This window comes from Hemitrygon akajei, chromosome 30 (genome assembly GCF_048418815.1).
Source record: "Hemitrygon akajei chromosome 30, sHemAka1.3, whole genome shotgun sequence".
In the NCBI taxonomy this organism is placed as follows: Eukaryota; Metazoa; Chordata; class Chondrichthyes; order Myliobatiformes; family Dasyatidae; genus Hemitrygon; species Hemitrygon akajei.
In genome coordinates, this window is record NC_133153.1 from 11,684,209 (window position 1) to 11,702,637 (window position 18,429).

Genomic DNA, 18,429 nt, shown 5'->3' on the forward strand with positions numbered 1-18,429 from the left:
GCAAGGAGCTGGCTGGATTTGAACTTGAGAGCACCTGCCTCAAAGTCTGGTACAGATGTTATAAAACCACTGGTTGGCCTAATTTTAACACATGGATCCATTACCAACTGACTGATCACAAAATGCCATAGGATTGTGGTGTTCCAACTAAGCGAATGGTTTAAGTAACCCCACATATTATGATTAATCTTATTTTTTCACTTAGGGAGTATTGAGCGTAGAACTATGTGCAATGCACTGACCTTGAAGCTCGGAAAACTTGCTGGTGTGGAACATTGCAGGTCAACACTGCCCAACTCCTTAAATACATCAGGCCAATCAGTTTGAGAACATTGAATGCTGGAAGGCACGGGGAGAAGAAAGCACCCATCCTAATGAATAAATATACGGATTTAAATCAAATACTGATGGTCTATGTTAGAAATGAACATAAGTTTAATCATTTTTTGCAAAGAAGAATTGGGTCAGTATTTTAGATTTCATGACCACTATTCAAGGAAGGAAGGGGAGAAAAAGCAGGGGACTATAGGACAGTCAGCCTAACATCTTTCATTGGGTAAATCCTTAAGAATGATTAGGCAGACTCACTGTGGTTCCAGGAAAGAGAAATAGTATTTGACAAAATTCATACAGTTTTTTAAACATGTAACCAATATGGTGAGCAATGGAGACAGTGTGTTTGGATTCATAAGTAGTATTTGATCAGGTGCATTTAAGATGGTTACTGTACAAGGTCCATTATAATATTTGCATGAATAGAAGATTATTTCATTAAGGCAAAGCAGCTCCATTCAGCTTAGCAAACTTGTGAGGTGCCATATGGGATGAATGGTAGTAGTTTAGCTATTTACAATTCATATTTATGATCTGGTTGAAAATAATGAATATATTCAAAGTACCCTGGAGGTACACAGTTGGGGGGGGGGGTTAGTGGGAGGCAGGTGAAGTCTAGAAGAATTATAAATGAGTAGGCAAAAATATAGATGACATTTGCAGAAGAGCAAGGTTATCCACTTCGATAAAATGAATAGGCAAATAGTATTATTTGTACAGGATGAGTCAAATGAATGCAGATGCTCAGAGATTTGGACAGTCTTGTACAAGGAACACAGAACATTAGCATGCAGGTACAGCAAGTAATTAGAAAGACAAATAGAATGTTTGCTGTTACTGCATTAGGAGTGAATTATAATGGAACGGGAGATTTGTTTCAACAATACAGGACTCTGGTGAGACTACAATTGTCTAAATTGTTTTGGTCTTCTCATTTCAGGAAAGATACATCTTCCACGGAGAAGGTAAAGGGATTCATACATTGATTTCATTGATGAAGGGTTATCTTACAAAGGAACACTTAGGTATATTGGATTTATACTCACTAGCATTCAGAGGAGCGAGGGACAATCTTACTGACACAAGCGCCAAGGAAACCGGTCGGGATATATGATCAGAGGGGGATTTGGAACTCTAGCACTCAGCTTCAGGAGATGTCACCACCCATTTTATGACAGGAATGAAGAGGGATTTCTTCTCTCTAAGGGTTGTGAATCTGGTAATTGTCTAACATAGAAAGTTGTGGATGCCGAGTCTATTCAAGGCTGGCAAAAGGTTGTTATCCATGCCCTCTTTTGCTGAGTACAAAAAATATAAATGGCTTCTTACAGCTAAATAATGAGAGCTGATGCAGGGTCCCAACCTGAATGATTGGCAGTTCTTTTTCCCCCATAAATGCTGCTTGATCTGATAATTCTCACAGCTACCTGGACTATACCTCTTCCCACCCTGGTACTTGTAAAAACGCCATCCCTTCTCTCATTTTCTCTGTCTCTGCCACATCTGTACTCAGGATGAGGCTTTTCATTCCAGAACTAAGGAGGTGCCCTCCTTCCTCAAAGGGGGTTCCCTTCCTCCACCATCAATGCTGTCCTCAACCGCATCTCTTCCATTTCACACATGTTTGCTCTCACCCATCCTCCCACTATCCCACCAGGAACAGGGTTCCTCTTGTCCTCACCTACCACCCCACCAGCCTCCGTGTCCAGCATGCAATTCTCCATAACTTCCGCCAACACCAACGGGATCCCGCCACCAAGCACATCTTTCGCTCTCACCCCCACCCCCCACAACTTCCTGCTTTCCGCAGGGATCACTCCCTTCGAGGCTCCCTTGCCTAACCTTGCAAGTGGAACAGGTGCCACACCTGCCCCTACACCTCCTCCCTCACTACTATTCAGGGCCCCAAACAGTCCTTTCAGCTGAGGCGACACTTCACCTGTGAGACTATTGGGGTCATCTACTGTGTCCGGTGCTCCTAGTTTGGCCTCCTGTATATCGGTGAGACCTGACCTAGATTAGGAGACTGCTTCGCTGAGCACCTATGCTCTGTCTGCCAGAAAAAGCGGGATCTCCCAGTGGTCACCCATTTTACTTCCACTTCCCACTCCCATTCTGAAATGTCAGTCCATGGCCTCCTCTACTGTTGCTATGAGACCACGTTCAGGTTGAGGAAGCAACATCTTATATTCCATCTGGGTAGACCCCAGCCTGAGGGCATGAACATCAATTTCTCGAACTTCAGGTAATGGCCCCTCCCCCACTCTCCTTCACCATTCCCAATTCCTATTTCCCTCTCTCACCTTCTGTCTGTCCCTGCCCATCACCTCCCTCTCTTGTGTTCCTCCCCTTTTCTTTCTTCCATGACCTACTGTCCTCTCCTGTCAGATTCCCCCTTCTCCAGCCCTGTATCTCTGTCACCGATCGACTTCCCGGCTCTTTACTTCTCCCCTCCCAGCTTCACCTATCACCTTGTGTTTCTTCCTCCCTCCCCCCTTTTTACTCTGACTCCTCATCTCTGTTTGTTCTCCAGTCCTGATGAAGGGTCTCAGCCAGAAACGTCGACTGTACTCTTTTCCATAGATGCTCCTCCAGCATCCGTGCGTGTTGCTCGGATTTCCAGCATCTGCAGACTTCTTCTTGTTTGTGACCTGATGAACTCCTCTTTTTTCTCTTTCTCTTTGCACAGCAGTGCCGTGATGAACAATGGTGAGGATGAGTGAGGACAAAATTGGATGGTTGCCTATTTCGAGCTTTTTGCTTTCCTTCTCTGGAGTTGTGGAATAACATGGGCTAGCAAGATACTGCAAGTCTGATCGGTTTTGCCTTCTGTGTCTACTAATGGCAGATGACCACCAAATGGCCAAATTGGTGCTTCAGATTCTTTTCTAATAGTTCTATCAAATCATGGATTGAAAAGATAGAATGCTTTTTCAATGCAGATTGAATTTTCAATCCAGAAGGGAAGAGGCATTGGTTTTGCCAGCAGGTGTAGATACTAAAACATGCAGGTTGACAAAAACATACTTCCAGCCAACCAGGAGATAAGGCAGTGCTGTAGATGGATGCTATAGTCAACGTTGACTCTAAATATTGCTGCAGGTAATGTAGCTGTCAGGAAGCTCCTGTGATCTGAGCTTACTGATGGCATTTGGTGCTGTCTGTATGGAGGATGCACATTCTCTCTTTGATTGTGGTTTCCCCTACATCCCAAAGACCTGCTGGTTGACAGATTACCTACAGCAGTGGCCTGAAGGAGAATCAGGGGATGTTAATGTAGGTGTCTGGAAGAATAATTTATAGGGAAATAATTTAGGGCTGGCAGAGATTTGATGGGCTGAATATTATATTACTATATTGCAAGGGTGTTGGCGCGTGGCCTAGTGGCCTAGTAACCTGAAGGTCACTGGTTCGAGCCTCAGCTGAGGCAGTGTGTTTGTGTCCTTGAGTAAGGCACTTAACAACACATTGCTCTGCGATGACACCGGTGCCAAGCTGCTTCCCTTGTGCCCTAGTCCTAGTGCCCTTCCCTTGGACAACATCGGTGACATGGAGAGGGGAAGGCCTGCAGCTTGGGTAACTGCCGGCCTCCCATACAACCCTGCCCAGGCCTGCGTCCTGGAAACCTTCCAAGGCACAAATCCATGGTCTCATGAAACTAACAGATGCCTATATTGCAAGGAATTAGAATGATGCTGAACCTATCCATACATGTACATGAGGGTAGGGGTATGGAGGGCGATGGTCCTTGTGCAGGTCGATGGGAGTAGGCAGTTTAAATGGTTTGGCATGGATTAGAAGGGCTGAAGGTCCTGTTTCTGTGCTGCACTTTTCTATGACTCTATGACATCAACATTCAACGAAGGATTAAGTATCAATGGAAACTGAAACTAGTCATGCAACACTGGGAAGATTTCCTTCATACTTACACCGAGGAAAAGATCAAGGTGATAGGGATGTGTGAATTTAAGAGAATGATGTTATAAAATTGAAACCATGTCCCAGGACATGGATTCTGCTATCCAAGATGAGGCTAACTTAAGGAGTGACACAGAGACAGAAGGAAACTGTCTTTTACAGCTGTATTTGACAAATAGTAAGATTTTCCACAACAAACTTGGAAGCACGTGAGATAAGGAAACCAAAATTAAACATTGGGAAATACTAGCCTTCAAAGCACAACTTTAAAGAAAAGGCTAGGACTCATTGAAGATACAGCACGAGGCAGGAAAGTGAGTTCTTTTGATTGGGATTCCTTGAGTGAAGATAGATAGACATCAATGGGATTTCTTGCAATTTTAAGATAACTATCAACGGAGAAGCAAAAGTAGAAATATAGGTATTGCTTCTAATTCATTTGCTCAGCTAAATGAAGAAATATTCACAGTGCAAGAGAAGCTACAGAATTATAGAATGATTGAAAGTAGTAGTGATTCTCACCTTGGGTTGTTCCAATGTGGCAGATTTCCATATGGGGCAGTAAAGTCTCCAGACATTTTTCCAGAGGACAATATAATTTAATCCAAAGTCTGCCAGGTAACACAGGGTACTTGAATATCTCTACGACTAGATGGACAGAACAAGTATAAAAAGAGAATCTAAAAGTTGAGTTTAATTTTGAGAAGCTGAAGTACGTTTGGGTGCGAGGAAAGTACACGGAAAGACTCCAAACACTTAAGGAAAAGGTCCAAGTGCATTTAATCCAACTAAGACCTGCATTCAATATCTCAACTCCCGTGAACGTTCCTGCTGTCATTAAGCAAAGTGTTAAGGTATTTCCGCCATGTTCCTGAATCACAAGATAAAGTGGAAGTGGACAGGAAGTGAGAAGCTACGTTCTGAGAGTTGGAAGCTGCAGATTGCCCAGTCCTTTCTCATGATAATCAGATGAAACCACTGTCCTGTGCTGTGTCCCCTTACAGCACTGGTGAAACCTCGTCTCAAAGCATGCAGAATGGAAATGTGCACTGGACTGATTTTGCATTAAGGACTCATTCCAACACAGAACAGTAATAAAACTAAGCAAAGGTGTGACAGCCACGGTCTACAGAGTATCAAAGTTACATAAATACTTTTGTATAGCTGGAATGATGTTTTTCATGCCTCTGTAGGATATTCTTGGCAAATCTATGGAGATCTTGGCTGCAGTGCAGAGATTGACATTAATACTGTTCACAAGCAACAGAGTTCTGCAGTTGAAGAGTGGACAGTATACTGAGCTGATACTTCTGTTACGAACCCCGTAACTGGGTCACTTACCAGCAAAGATAGAGAGGTCCGTTGAAGTCTGATGGTACAATTTTTAACAGTATTTATTGATAAAAATACACAAAATAATATCAATGCAAACATACAGATAATATACTTCGTCAATACTAAATCTAAAAGCGCGGGTATAATAATAATCAATAAGAAATAAGCTCTATTGTTTGTCTAGGGGATAATGTATTGTCCGATGGAAATATAAAAGTCACTGTAGTTCATTCAAGCTGCAGCTTTTTGGTTGGAGAGAAAGACGGGTTAAAACTTGCCCATTCCTTTTATGATGTCAATCCTTCGAGAGTCATTGGGAGTTGATTTCCCCGTTGTTAGCTAAAAACCGTTCTTCCGTGGTAAAGGGCCCACCAATTCCGGGGCAAATGGAAAAGGACGCACGTGGCCTTTCCACCAGTTTTTGCTATTACGGGATCGCTAGCGTTTCTTCTGGTGCGTCTGAAGGGGCTGTTCCTCAGACCCTCTTTTATCCTGACTCACAGGGTCTCAGATGTCAATCAGGGTGGGATGATGCAATCCCTCCACCAACCCCCCCCTCGGTTCATTGCCTGGGGGCTTCGATGCATCGTACAGGATTCAATACACAAGTCCGTCTCCAAGAGACAATAGCCGTTATCAATGGTTCCGCCTTTTGGAGGCCAGGACACATTCCAAACTCTTTGTGGATTCTGCATGTCTTTCTCTCATTTCCTGGGTCTCCTGACTCGAATCAATAGCGATCCTGCCATTCTCAAAAAGGAGGGGGCCACGGGCGTAACACTTATGACTTTCTGTTGCAACATCTTCATGTTAAAGTCTGTCCCGAGCCATATAGGTTCATCAAGCCGGTGCTTATTTCCGGTTTCCGTGGCGTGAAGCGACTGAGAGTACGAGACTCTCCCCCGGATAGGACGCCAGTCTATCGCGAGGTTAACCCCCAGCATTTTTGCCAGTACCCATTTTCAGCTGGGTGGACTGGAGCAACGTGTGGTTAAGTGCCTTGCTCAAGGACACACACGCTACCCTGGCTGGGGCTCGAACTCACGACCTTCAGATCGTTAGTCCAACACCTTAACCACTTGGCCACGTGCCACACAACATCTTCATGTGAGACACCAATATTAGATATATTATTGCCGGGATATGTGGACAGTTCATCAATCACAACCCAGCAATGCAGCCTTGTCCTCACCAGTTCTATGAACATACTCATCACAGATAGGAAGGAGAATATGAAATTGTTGTCTATTACAGAAAAAGGTACTAGCTAAGTAGTAAGAAAAGTGTGATCCTTTTGGAAATCATTGTTACTATTCAACCACAAGGAACAGCAATTATTTTGCAGGAACTACAAGAAAGATATTCATGCATCAAGCAAGTTCAAGAAGTCTTGCCTGGAGCCCAGAAATAGGCAAGTGGATAGAGGCTGCATAGGAATGTAAGCAAAGTCAAGAGCATACAAGATCCACTAGCTGCCGAAGATGCAAGGGAATTTTGGTCCAGTTGTAGAAAAATGAGCATGAATGTATCAGATGCAAATCCAGCATGGATGGAAGTATTTCTAAGGATGCTTCTTCATCAAAAGTAATAAGTTTAAAGTTGAGGAATATCTTTGCTACTTGCGATGACCAATTGAAGCAACTTGACTAGAGCTGACTCTGCCAAATTCCTCAGCAAGTACACAGAGTCCCATACCACCCAGTGGTAAGAGCATATTTACAGCTCCATCTGGGTCTGGAGTTGTAATCCTGTTGCTATTCCACCCTTTAGTGGTTCGGTGGGCAAAATATAAATGACTTCTTCCTCCTTGGTCCAAACTACTGAATCATGGCTCTTGTGTGACTACATTGAACAGTGCTGTTTGTGTAAGCATTATGTATAATGACACAGACCACTCATTTCAACTATCCTTTGGTAAATTCCCTTATCCTGTCTCCTTTTCACTATCTTCTCCTTCTCCGTCTTATGATATCTTTTGTCTCACCCATTAAACATAAATCCTGGATGCTATTTTACTGAAGAAACTTCTGTCCTCTTTTGTAATTGTCCAACATTTGATCATATGTCCATGATTACTGAAGGTGTGTTTCTGCTATCTAGGCCCTTCTTTTTAAAAACTTAAGGATCCCTGGTGTGGTCGTGTTTCACTTTGATCACGAGGATCGCAATATCACTCTGAACGCGAAGCAGCTTTAACTCTTATGAGGGTAAAGTAGTACAGGAAATCAATTTGTTGAAGAGTAGAGTTTGTTGAGCCCTGGAAAAGAACCATCACCAGGTATGAGCCCTAACCTCAGAGCTGTCTGGTTGAGACCCAGGTGTTTTTGGCTTTTCACACACACTCTATTGAGCTGATTAAGGATTGATTGATTGAGATACAGTGTGGACTAGGCCCTTCCGGCCCTTTGAGTTACACTGCACAGCAACCCCCCAATTTAACTCTAACCTAATCACAGGACAATTTACAATGACCAATTAACCTGCCAACCGATACGTCTTTGGACTGTGGGAGGAAACCAGAGCACCTGGAGGAAACCCATGCAGTCAGGGGGAGAACGTACAACTTTGGTAATATCACTAAACTCACTCACGTTCAGGTTCAGGGTATAACAGTTGAATTATTCCTTCAATTACATCAGCGGAAACCGCCAGTCTTCCTGGTGTTTAGATGTAAATCAGCCATAAACACAGAGTAAGAGCAGCAATCAGCTTCTTGAACCGACCTACACAACCCTAATCCTACATCAGCAGCAGAACACTACAAAAGCCTATCCCTTGCACTGCCATGGACATGTCTCTAGCTGTGTCTTTCTTGCATTGTGACTTGTGTTACACAGCTCTTTTTTCTCTTCCCTGCCTGTATAATTTATATTTTGTGTGTTGTCTGTAACTACTGTATGTGCCTGTGATGCTACTGCAAGGCTGGCATTGCACCTGATGAGCTCATGACAAAAACCTGCAAGTGACTTGACAACAGGACATCGACCTTCTCCAGCCTTCTCCACAATCCAACAAGATCATGGCTGCCTTGTCTTTGTCTCAACTACAGTTTCCTGCCCAATCCCCTCAATCCCCAATTCACCTGTAGTTCAAAAGTCAGTCAGTCTCAGTCTTGAATACATTTCAATGGCTCAGTACTCAAGGACAGAGATTTCAAATGATTTGTTAGGTGTATCCAAGAAGGATTCCTGGCACAATATGTACACAAGCCAATTAGAAGTACTGAATCTATTACTAGGCAATGAACCTGGTCATGTGACAGATCTTGCTGTGATTTGAGAGATAATAACCATGATTCTCTGACCTTTTCCACAGCTGTGATCAAATGTAAGAGCAGACAACAAAGGAAAGTAATTAATCAGTATTTATAATGCTATTTGACAGGAACTTGGGAGTGTAAATAGGAAGCAACGATCAAGCAGTGCTCTTAAAAGTTAGAAGTAGCCAGGAAGGAGATTAAGGGACTCAGGAGAAGGCTTTGTTGAGTAGGAATAGGAAAAACCTTAAAACGTGAAGAGCAGGAGGATGTCTAGATTGAGAGTAAAACCAATCAGAGACCGAAGAAGAAACGTGTGTCTGGAGTTGGAGGAGGTAGAGGAGGAGCTTAATGAATACCTTACTCAGTATTCGCCAGCCTCCTGACAGACAAAGAGAAAGACTTTAATGAAGGTGAGGTCAGTGTAGAACAGGCCAATATTTCCTATGGTGGGAGTGTCTAAGACCAGAGGACACAGCCTCAAAATGGAGGGGAGTCCTTTTAGGAATGAGATTAGAAGGAATTTCTTTAGCCAGAGAGCAGTTAATCTGTGGAATTCATTGCCCTCGGCAGCTGTGGAGGCCAAGTCTTTATGTATATTTACGGCGGAGATTGATAGATTTTTGATTGGTCGGGGCAGGAAGGGACACAGGGATAAAGCGGGAGATCGGGGCTGAGAGGAAAAATGGATCAGCCATGATGAAACGGCAGAACAGACTAGATAAGCCTAATGCTGCTCCTATATTTTATGATTTTATATGCTGGAAACAGCGAGTTTAAGAAAGAGGCAGTGTTGGAACTTAAAAAAAACCCAAAAAGATAGATAAGTCATGGGCAGGAAAGGATATGTCAGATACTTTGGGAAGCAAGGGAAAAGGTTGCTGTGCCATTGACAATAATCTCTGCGTCCTCACTGGCCACACAAGTAGTACCAGGAGACTGGAGGATGGCAAATGCTATTCCTTTGTTCAAGAAAGGTTATAGGGATAATCCTGCTAATTATACAACAGAGTTTTCCATCTGTGGTGGCAAACTATTGCTGAGGATTCTTAGAGACAGGATTTATGAGTACTTGGAGAAGCATTGCCTGATTGAGGATAGTCAGCACGGCTTTTTGAGGGGCAGGTCGTGCCTTAGGAGCCTGATTGACTTTTTTGAGGAAGTGACGAAGAAGATCAATGAAGACAGAGCAGAGTAATTGAAGTCTATGGATTTTAGTAAGGTGTCTGACAACAATCTCCCTGGCAGACTCATCCAGCAAATCAGGAGGAATGGGCTTGCCCACGGAGGGCAGAATGTGGCAGTGGGTGGTGTGTATTCTACTGCAGGGATCTGTTCTGGGACGTCTGCTCTGAGGTTTTTATAAATAACTTAAATGAGGAAGTGGAGGGGTAGGTTTGTAAATTTGCAGATGACAGGAAGGTTGGTGGTGGTGTAGATTGTATAGAAGGCTGTTGTAGGTTACAGCAGGACATTGATCACATGCAGAAATGGCAGATGATTTCATTCCACAGAAGTGTGAAATGGTGAACTTCAGAAGGTCGAATTTGATGGTAGAGAACAAAGTTAGCAGCGGGATTCTTGGCAGTGTGGAGGAACAGAGAGCTTTTGGAGTCAAAGTCCATAGATCCCTCAAAGATGTTGTGCAAGCTGGTTAAAGATGGTTAAAGAGCTATTTGGAGTGTAGTCAGGGACTGAGTTCAGGAGTCACAAGGTAATGTTGCAGCTCTGTAAAACTGGTTAGACCACACTTGGAGTACTTTGTTCAGTACTGGTCACCTCATCATTGGAAGGGTGTACAAGCTTTAGAGAAAGGTTGAGTGAACTCGGGCTTTTCTCTTTGGAGAGAATGTGTATGAGATGAGACTTGATAGAGGTGAATAACAGGAGGCAAAGTTAGCGTGGACAGCCAGCACCTTTTCCCAGGGTGGCCTCAACTAATTTAAGAGGATATATCTCTAAGCTGATTGGAGTAAAGCATAGGGGCGGGGATGTCAGGTGCAAGTTTTTTAAAAATATAGATAGCGTGTGTAGTGTAGGCTTCCGTTAGTCTCAATAGACCATGGATTTGCACCTTGGGAAGTTTCCAGGGTGCAAACCTGGGCAAGGTTTTTTTTTACAGAAGACCGGCAGTTGCCCAAGCTGCAAGTCTCCCCTCTCCACGCCACCAATGTTGTCCAAGGGAAGGGCATTAGGACCCATACAGCTTGGCACCAGTGTCATCGCAGAGCAATGTGTGGTTAAGTGTCTTGCTCAAGGACACACACGCAGCGTCAGCCAAGGCTCAAACTAGCGACCTTCAGATCACTAGACGAACGCTTTAACCACTTGGCCACGTGCAGTAGGTAGTAGTGAGTGCATGGACACACTGGTGGGGGTGGTGGTAGTGACAGATATTTTAGGATTATTTAACAGACGATCAGATAGGAACATGCATGAAAGAAAAATGAAGGATTATATGGGAGGGAAGGATTAGAGTGATCTTGGAGTGGGTTAAAAAGTCAGCACGACATTGTGGGCCGAAGGGCCTGTACTGGGCTGTACTGTTCTATGATTTATGTTCAAAAATCAGATTAAAGAATGGAGCAACATACCATATCATCCCCTGATTGTATATCAGATGCAGAACATTCTCAGCTATCTTGAATTCCCCATACTCAGGCTGTAACAGATTTTAAATAAAAGATGAGAACGTGATGCAAAAAAATTCATGAATGTGGTGCGATGTTTAAATTGGTACGATACTCACAAATTTATTCTCCAGATCCCAGCACCAGCAATCACTCAGGTATCGAACAAAGAGCCCACGGATGAAGTCAATAAGCAGAATGCTGCCGACAGTGAAAAGCATGTCAATAATAGACAGCTTCAGCATCTCCTGAAGATACAGAAAGATCTTCTCTTTAGATTGTGTTGGTACAGTCATTTAAGGTGTTCATCATATAACTTTTAGTGCAGATTTTCTGTTAACATTATTAGCATGTAATGGAGAATTTTCACAACCTTGACCCACATCATCAGCACTATTGAGGACATTGATTCTATGGTTGCCATTTAACCTTCTTCTGATCCCATTACCAGCATCAGCTCAATTAGTTTACTTCCAATATTTAGTTTGCTTTAATGCTCTAATTATCATTATTATTGTGGACAGGAGCCACCCCCAACCCACCGATTTCAGACAATGATACAAAGCCGTCTTAGTCACACAAATCACAGCAGTCCAACAAGGCAGATCAGAGAAGTTTGTGTTGGGGTACAATTTTGGTCACAATGCCATTAGCATGGTAGTGTAGTGGTTAGCACAATGCTTTACAGCATAGGTGACAAAGGTTCAATTCCTGCTGCTGCCTGTAAGGAGTTTGTACCTTCTCCTGTGACCACATGGGTTTCCTCCAGGCGCTCTGATTTCCTCCCATAGTCCAAAGAGGTACCAGTTGGTAGGTTCATTGGTCATTGTAAATTGCCCTGTGATAACGCCAGGATTAAATTGGGGAACTGCTGGGCAGCGCTACCCTAAGGGCCAATTCCACGCTGTATCTCAATAAAATAAAATTTAAAAATTATTATGGAGAAGGATAGGTCTGCCCATTGGGTTGAGATTGCAAACTGGAGAGAGGTCAATTTTGAAAGTATCAGAAAGGATCCGGCAAGTGTTGGTTGAGGCAGGCTGGTTTCTGGCAAAGGTGTACTTGGTAAGTGGGAGGCTTTCAGAAGCGGGATTTTGAAAGTATGGAGCTTTCACAATAAAAGACAAAGATAAAAGGTTTAGGGAACCTCAATTTTTGAGAGATATTGAGGCTCTGGTTCTAAAAAAAGTAGAGATGTGTAGCAGGTATAGACAGGAAGGAGCAAATGAGGTACTTGAGGAGTACCAGAGAAGTAAGAGAACATTTAAGGAGGAAATCAGCAGGACTAAAAGAAGGCATGACAAAGTGAAGGAGGATCCTAGAGGCTTCTACAGATATATTAAGAGCAAAAGGATAGCAAGGGACAAGACCGGTTTTCTGGAAGGTCAGAGTGGTCATCCATGAAAGACCTCTTGTTCAGGCCATTCCCTTCCCAGTCGACCAGATACTGCACATCCCATCCACAATGACGTGAACCCTTCAACTGGCAAACCATGTACGCTACTGGACCATCTTAGGGTCTGGAGGTACAGGCTCAGGAGTGTTGAGTGGTCCATGGACAGTGGACTTGAGGCAAGAAACATGGAAAGTAGGTGTGATCGCAAGGGACAGAGGCAGCTGGAGATGGTAAGTGACTGGACTGATGTGATGTGTAATCTTGAAGGGACCAATGAACCGGGGCGAGAGCATGCAGGAGTCGGTGCACAAGGGAAGACCTCAGTTGGACAGCCAGACACAGTCCCCAAGCTGGAGTAGTCCGGCTAGGTGCTGCTGGAGGTTGGCCAGATGACAGTAGGTGTGGTTGGCAGTTAGGATGGCCTTCCATGCCCTGTTAAGCATTCCGGCAAAAGCAAACCAGGGTCCACGCTGGTAGAAGATGGCCTCGGCGCCCACATCAGATGTTTCTACCTCTACCACAGAAGTCCCAAAGGCACTTGGACGGCAGAGAATGGTGAAGTGTCTCTTGAGCTCCTTGAAAGCGTGGTCCACGGCAGCAGCCCAGGTTATACACGAGGCAGGCGATTAGGTGAGGGAGGTGAGGGGAGCAGTGATTTGCTGTAGTTCCTGATGAAATGGCAGTAGAAGCTGGAGAAGCCCAAGAAGCACCTTAGCTGTTTGAGGGAGTGCGGCCAGGGCCAATGCGGTGCACTTTCTCTGTATCCATGGTTATGCCTTGGGGTTATAGGTCATAACACAGGAAGGAAATGACTGAGGCATGGAACTGGCATTTCTTTAACTTGCAGTTCAGTTGGTTTTCGAGCAGACGCTAAAGGACAGAATGGACCTGATAGACATGTTCTTGGGGGTCCTTGGAGAAGATGAGGATGTCTACAAGGTTGATGTACCTATGTAGCATGTCACAGAGGATCACGTGGATGCAGGCTTGGAAAATGGTTGGACTGTTGAAAAGTCAAAAAGGCATCACCAGGTATCTGTAGCGGCCAGTGGATGTTAGGAGCACAGTCTTTCACTCATCCCCCTGACAGATGCGGATCAGTTGTACTTGCTCCATAGATCCAGTTTGGTGAAGATCTGGGCCCCGCAGAGTGGTCCGAATGTGCTGTTCATCAACGGTGATTTTCTAGAGTCCACGTTAGTCGCTGCAAGGACAGAGACCCCCATCTTTTGTCTAGACAAAGAAGAATTCTGAAATGGCTGGGGACTGGGATGGTCAAATGAAACCATGCTGTCGCACCTTGGTGATGTAGTCATTCATGGCTTGGGTCTCAGGAGGGGAGAGGGAGAACAGATGACCTCAGGGAGGGTGGTGCCCAAGAGGAGATCAATTGTGTTCTGTGAGTCAGCAGGATGCTGGCTTCCCTCTTACTGAAGGCAATGGCTATGTTGTGGTGCCCCTTCGAGAGTTTCCTCTGTCTCCACGTATTTACAGAGTGAAGTCAACTGAGGTCCCAGGCAAGTGGTCTGACGTGTGGATCCCTGACTCAGCAGTGAAAATGGATAAGCAGGTTGTGTGAGGGTCGTGAGTGGAGAGCCAGGGGAACCCAAGATGAGAGAAGTGTTAGATGAGTCGATAAGGAGGAACTGGATGGAGTCCTGGTGCTCTCTGATGCTCATGTGTCGGGTGCACAGGCTGTGTGCATACTTCGACCATCTGCGACCCCGAGAGACAAGCATCAATGGCTGTAATGTAGAAGGGGTGAGAGATGGGCTTGGTAGGGAGTCCAAACTGCACATGCAGACTCCGGTCAAGAAAGTGGTCTCTTGATTAACCTCATGTGCATGTAGAGCTAACGAGGTGAGGAGGACAGAGAGAGTCAGTTGAGCTATGGAGCTGGAATGAAGGGCCGGGTAAGCTAACGAGACAGAAGGCCCCTCATCTCTACATGGTTGTCCTGTTTCCTGGATGCAGTGGCCACTTGATGGCATGGGTGATTGGCTACTTTGCAGGAAGTGTACAAGTTGATTCTCCAGCAATGTTCATGCTCTTGGGAGGGCGGGGGGGTGGGGGTTAAGGGAGCATTCTCTAACTATATGGGTTCTGGGGGTTAAGGGAGCACTCTCTAACTGCAGAGGTTCTGGACGTGTTGCTGATGAGGGTCCTGCAACCTGAAATGACTCTGGGAGCAGAACTGGGGTTCTGGTTGGTGATCTGGAGGTCATTCCATACGAGGCTTCAATATGGGGGGAGGGGGGCAGAATAATGAGACTTGTGAGGTCGGTGGGCATCTCCCAGGTAGACAGCTCGTCTTTCAAGCACTTTGAAAGGTTGTGACGGTAATGGTCCATCAGTGCTTCTGCATTCCAACCGCACGCCACCTCAAGGGTCCTGAATTCCAGTGTAATCCAGCACCAAGCACAAGCCTTGATGCAAGTGAACTATCTGATCCACTGCCGCCCTTCCACTTCCCATATAGTCGAAAATCAGGTGCATCTCAGCGGTGAATTCCTCATATTTATTGCAAGCAGTGGCTTTATTGACCCAGCTAGCAGCAGCCTACATTAGAGCTCGCCCAGTCAAGAGAAGGATGACAAAGGCAGTCTTGGCTTGGTCCGTAGAATACAGAGATAGCTGAAACTCGAAGTGTATGACGCACTGGGACAGAAGGTTACGGCATTGGGTTGGGGACCTGAAGTTTTTGGGCACCAGATATCAGGGCTCCGAGGGAGGAGGTTGACTGGCATGGGGTTGCTGTAATGACGGAGAGTTGGTTGAGAGTGGAGAGCAGATGGTCAATGGTTTCCTGTTGCTTCTGGGTTGTGTACTCGTGTTGACACACAACTTTGTTTAGGTAAGTGTACTCGGCTATGCCAATCGCTGGTTCACCCACCCCGTCAGGGATTTGAGAGGAGGCTTGACCCAAAAGCACAGCAATCAAGATGATTTAGTGGTGAATGGTAACTAATAATAAACGGCAAAATAACAAGCCATGACGGGCCACAGAACAACAGAACAGATACTGAACATGACAACACAATACCCAAAGGCTAAGAAGAACTGTTACAGGCTGGCTGGCTTCAGGGGTGAACAATGAGTGTGGAGACGAGCTGGGTTTAAATAGGCTGCAGGTGATCAGTTGGAAACGAGTGGCAGGTGACTCCTGTTAGCTGGGTGGAGACTAGGAGGTGCCTACCTGTACTGTGACACACGGAGCCTATAGAAGCAAGGCAAAGCAGCAGTGGGTTCATGGAACATATACAGATTAAAGGAGGTGGTATTTGCTGTTTTGAGGAAAATTTGGGTGTCTGAATCCCCAGAGCCTGACAAGGTGTTCCATCAGACCCTGTCAGAGGTTAGAGCAGAAATTGCAGGGGGCCTAGCAGATAGATTTAAAACATCTTTAGCCACAGGTGAGGTGCCAGAGGATTCGTTGGTCGGTAGGTTGCATCTGGAATTTCCAGTTGGCGGATGATTTCCCTACACTGTTCTGACATATTGGGAAATCATGTACTTGGCAGGTTACGGCAGTGGTTTGCCTTTGCCTTCTACCGGGTGAGTTTTTTAAAAGAGATCACCAGCTCTTAACCCAGCACAGATGGAGAGCGTGCAAGGGAGCTGGCTGGATTTGAACTCAGGACCTCTCGCCCCGAAGTCCACCAGCTGGGTGCCAGAGGATTGGAGGATAGCTGATGTTGTTCTGTGTTTAAGAAAGGCTCTAAGAATAAGCTAGGAAATTATAGGCCGGTGAACTCAAGAATGGATAAATTATTGGAATGCACTCTAAAGGACTGGATATATAAGTATTTGGATAGGGACTGGGTAGGGATAGTCAACGTGGTTTTGTGTGTGTTAGATCATGTCTAACCAATCATATAGAGCTTTTCGAGGCATTTACCAGGAAATTTGACGAAGGTGAGGCAGTGTATGTTGTCTATATGGATTTAGCAAGGCCTTTGACAAGGTAACACATAGGAGGTTTATCAAAAAAAGGTTCAGTGTTTTGGATTGGACATAAGATTTGTGAGAGAGTGGTAGTAGATAGTTGCCACTTTGACTGAAGGCCATAGAGATCAGTACTGGGTCTGCTGTTGTTTTTCAATGATTTGGATGTTAATGTGGTAAACTGAATCAGCAGATTTGTGGGTGACACCAAGATTCAGCATGTGGTGAAAAGCGAGGAAGGCTATCAAAAGCTTGCAGTGGGATCTGGATCAATTGAAAAATGGCAGATGGAATTTAATGCAGACAAATGTGAAGAGTTGCACTTTGGGAGGACAAACCATGGTAGGACTTGCATGGTGAGCTTGCAGGGCACTATGGAGTGTGGTACAACAGAAGGTTCTGGGAATACAGACCCATCAATTCCTAAAAGTCACATCACAGCTAGGCAGAGTTATAAAGAAACCTTTTGGCATACTGGCCTTCATAGATCAAAATACTGAGTACAGGAGTTTGTTATGTTGAAGTTGTATAGACATTACTGAAGCCTAATTTGGAGTATTGTGTAGAGTTTTGGTCATCTACCTACAGGAAAGATGTCAATAAAATGGAAAGAGTACAGGGAAAATTACAATGACGTTGCTGGGACTTGAGGACCTGAGTTACAGGGAAAGGTTGAATAGATTAGGATTTTATTCCCTAGAGTGTAGAAGAATGAGAGGAGATTTGATAGTGGTGTACAAAATTTTGAGGGGTATAACGCAAGCAGAGCTCCTACCAGATGTGGAGGATGCGGGTTTGATTTCAATACTTAAGAGAGATTTGGATACGTACATGGATGGGAGAGGTATGGAGAGACTATGATCCAGATGCAGGTCGATAGTTTGGCATGGACTTTTTGGGCCAAAGGGCGTAAAGTATCTCACTGTTAAGCTCAGAAATTCCAACAGCTGCTAAGAGTGATATTTTGTCATCGTATCACATCATCTACTCTGAGTGTCATTGCTGGAATTTCCAGAATTTATATGAATTGTAACCTGAAGCCTCCACATTTCTAAAACTTTATTTCAAGGTTCAAGTACAGCATGGTGCAAAAGAATTAGAGTTCCCAATTCTCCAGAATTATCCTAGATTTTCTAGGAAATGAAAACTATTCTGGAGGAAACAGATCGACTCATTGTCTTTTCACATACTCACTTCGAAGTTCTGAATAAGTATTGGAGATGGGATGAAATACTGTTTCGCAATCATGATTAACGCATACATATAAGATAGAGTCCGGTTGTTCTCTGATTGACCCAGAGTCTGGGGGGAAGTTGGTTTATAATGGGGCAGCACAGTAGCATAGTGGTTAGCACAATGCTTTACAGCACACGTGACCCGCTACTGCCTGTAAGGAGTTTGTATGTTCTCTCCGTGACCAGGTGGGTTGTCCCATGGGTGTTCCAGTTTCCTCCCATGGTCCAAAGACTGACTGGTTGGTAGGCTAATTGGTCATTGTCAGTTGTCCCATGATTAGGCTAGGATTAAGTTGGGAGACTTTTGGGCAGCATGGCTCAGAGAGCTGGGGAGGCCTTCTCCGCACTGTATCTCAATCAGTCAATCAATCCCAGGAACTC

The 18,429-nt window shown here is 44.7% G+C and overlaps 1 protein-coding gene across 4 annotated transcripts in view; it reads right to left on the bottom strand.

The window, feature by feature from the left end:
• Positions 1 to 18,429, bottom strand: part of LOC140718814 (transmembrane channel-like protein 3) — an 88,738-nt gene that overhangs the window by 27,962 nt on the left and 42,347 nt on the right. For 3 of the 4 annotated variants that reach the window (XM_073032998.1, XM_073033000.1, XM_073032997.1), the window contains 3 exons: positions 11,592 to 11,720; positions 11,437 to 11,504; positions 243 to 371 (listed from right to left, as the gene is read on the bottom strand). In XM_073032998.1, the coding sequence (XP_072889099.1) occupies positions 243 to 371; positions 11,437 to 11,504; positions 11,592 to 11,720 (326 nt within the window). The remainder of the gene's footprint in view (positions 1 to 242; positions 372 to 11,436; positions 11,505 to 11,591; positions 11,721 to 18,429) is intronic. The other variant, XM_073032999.1, reaches the window with a different exon arrangement.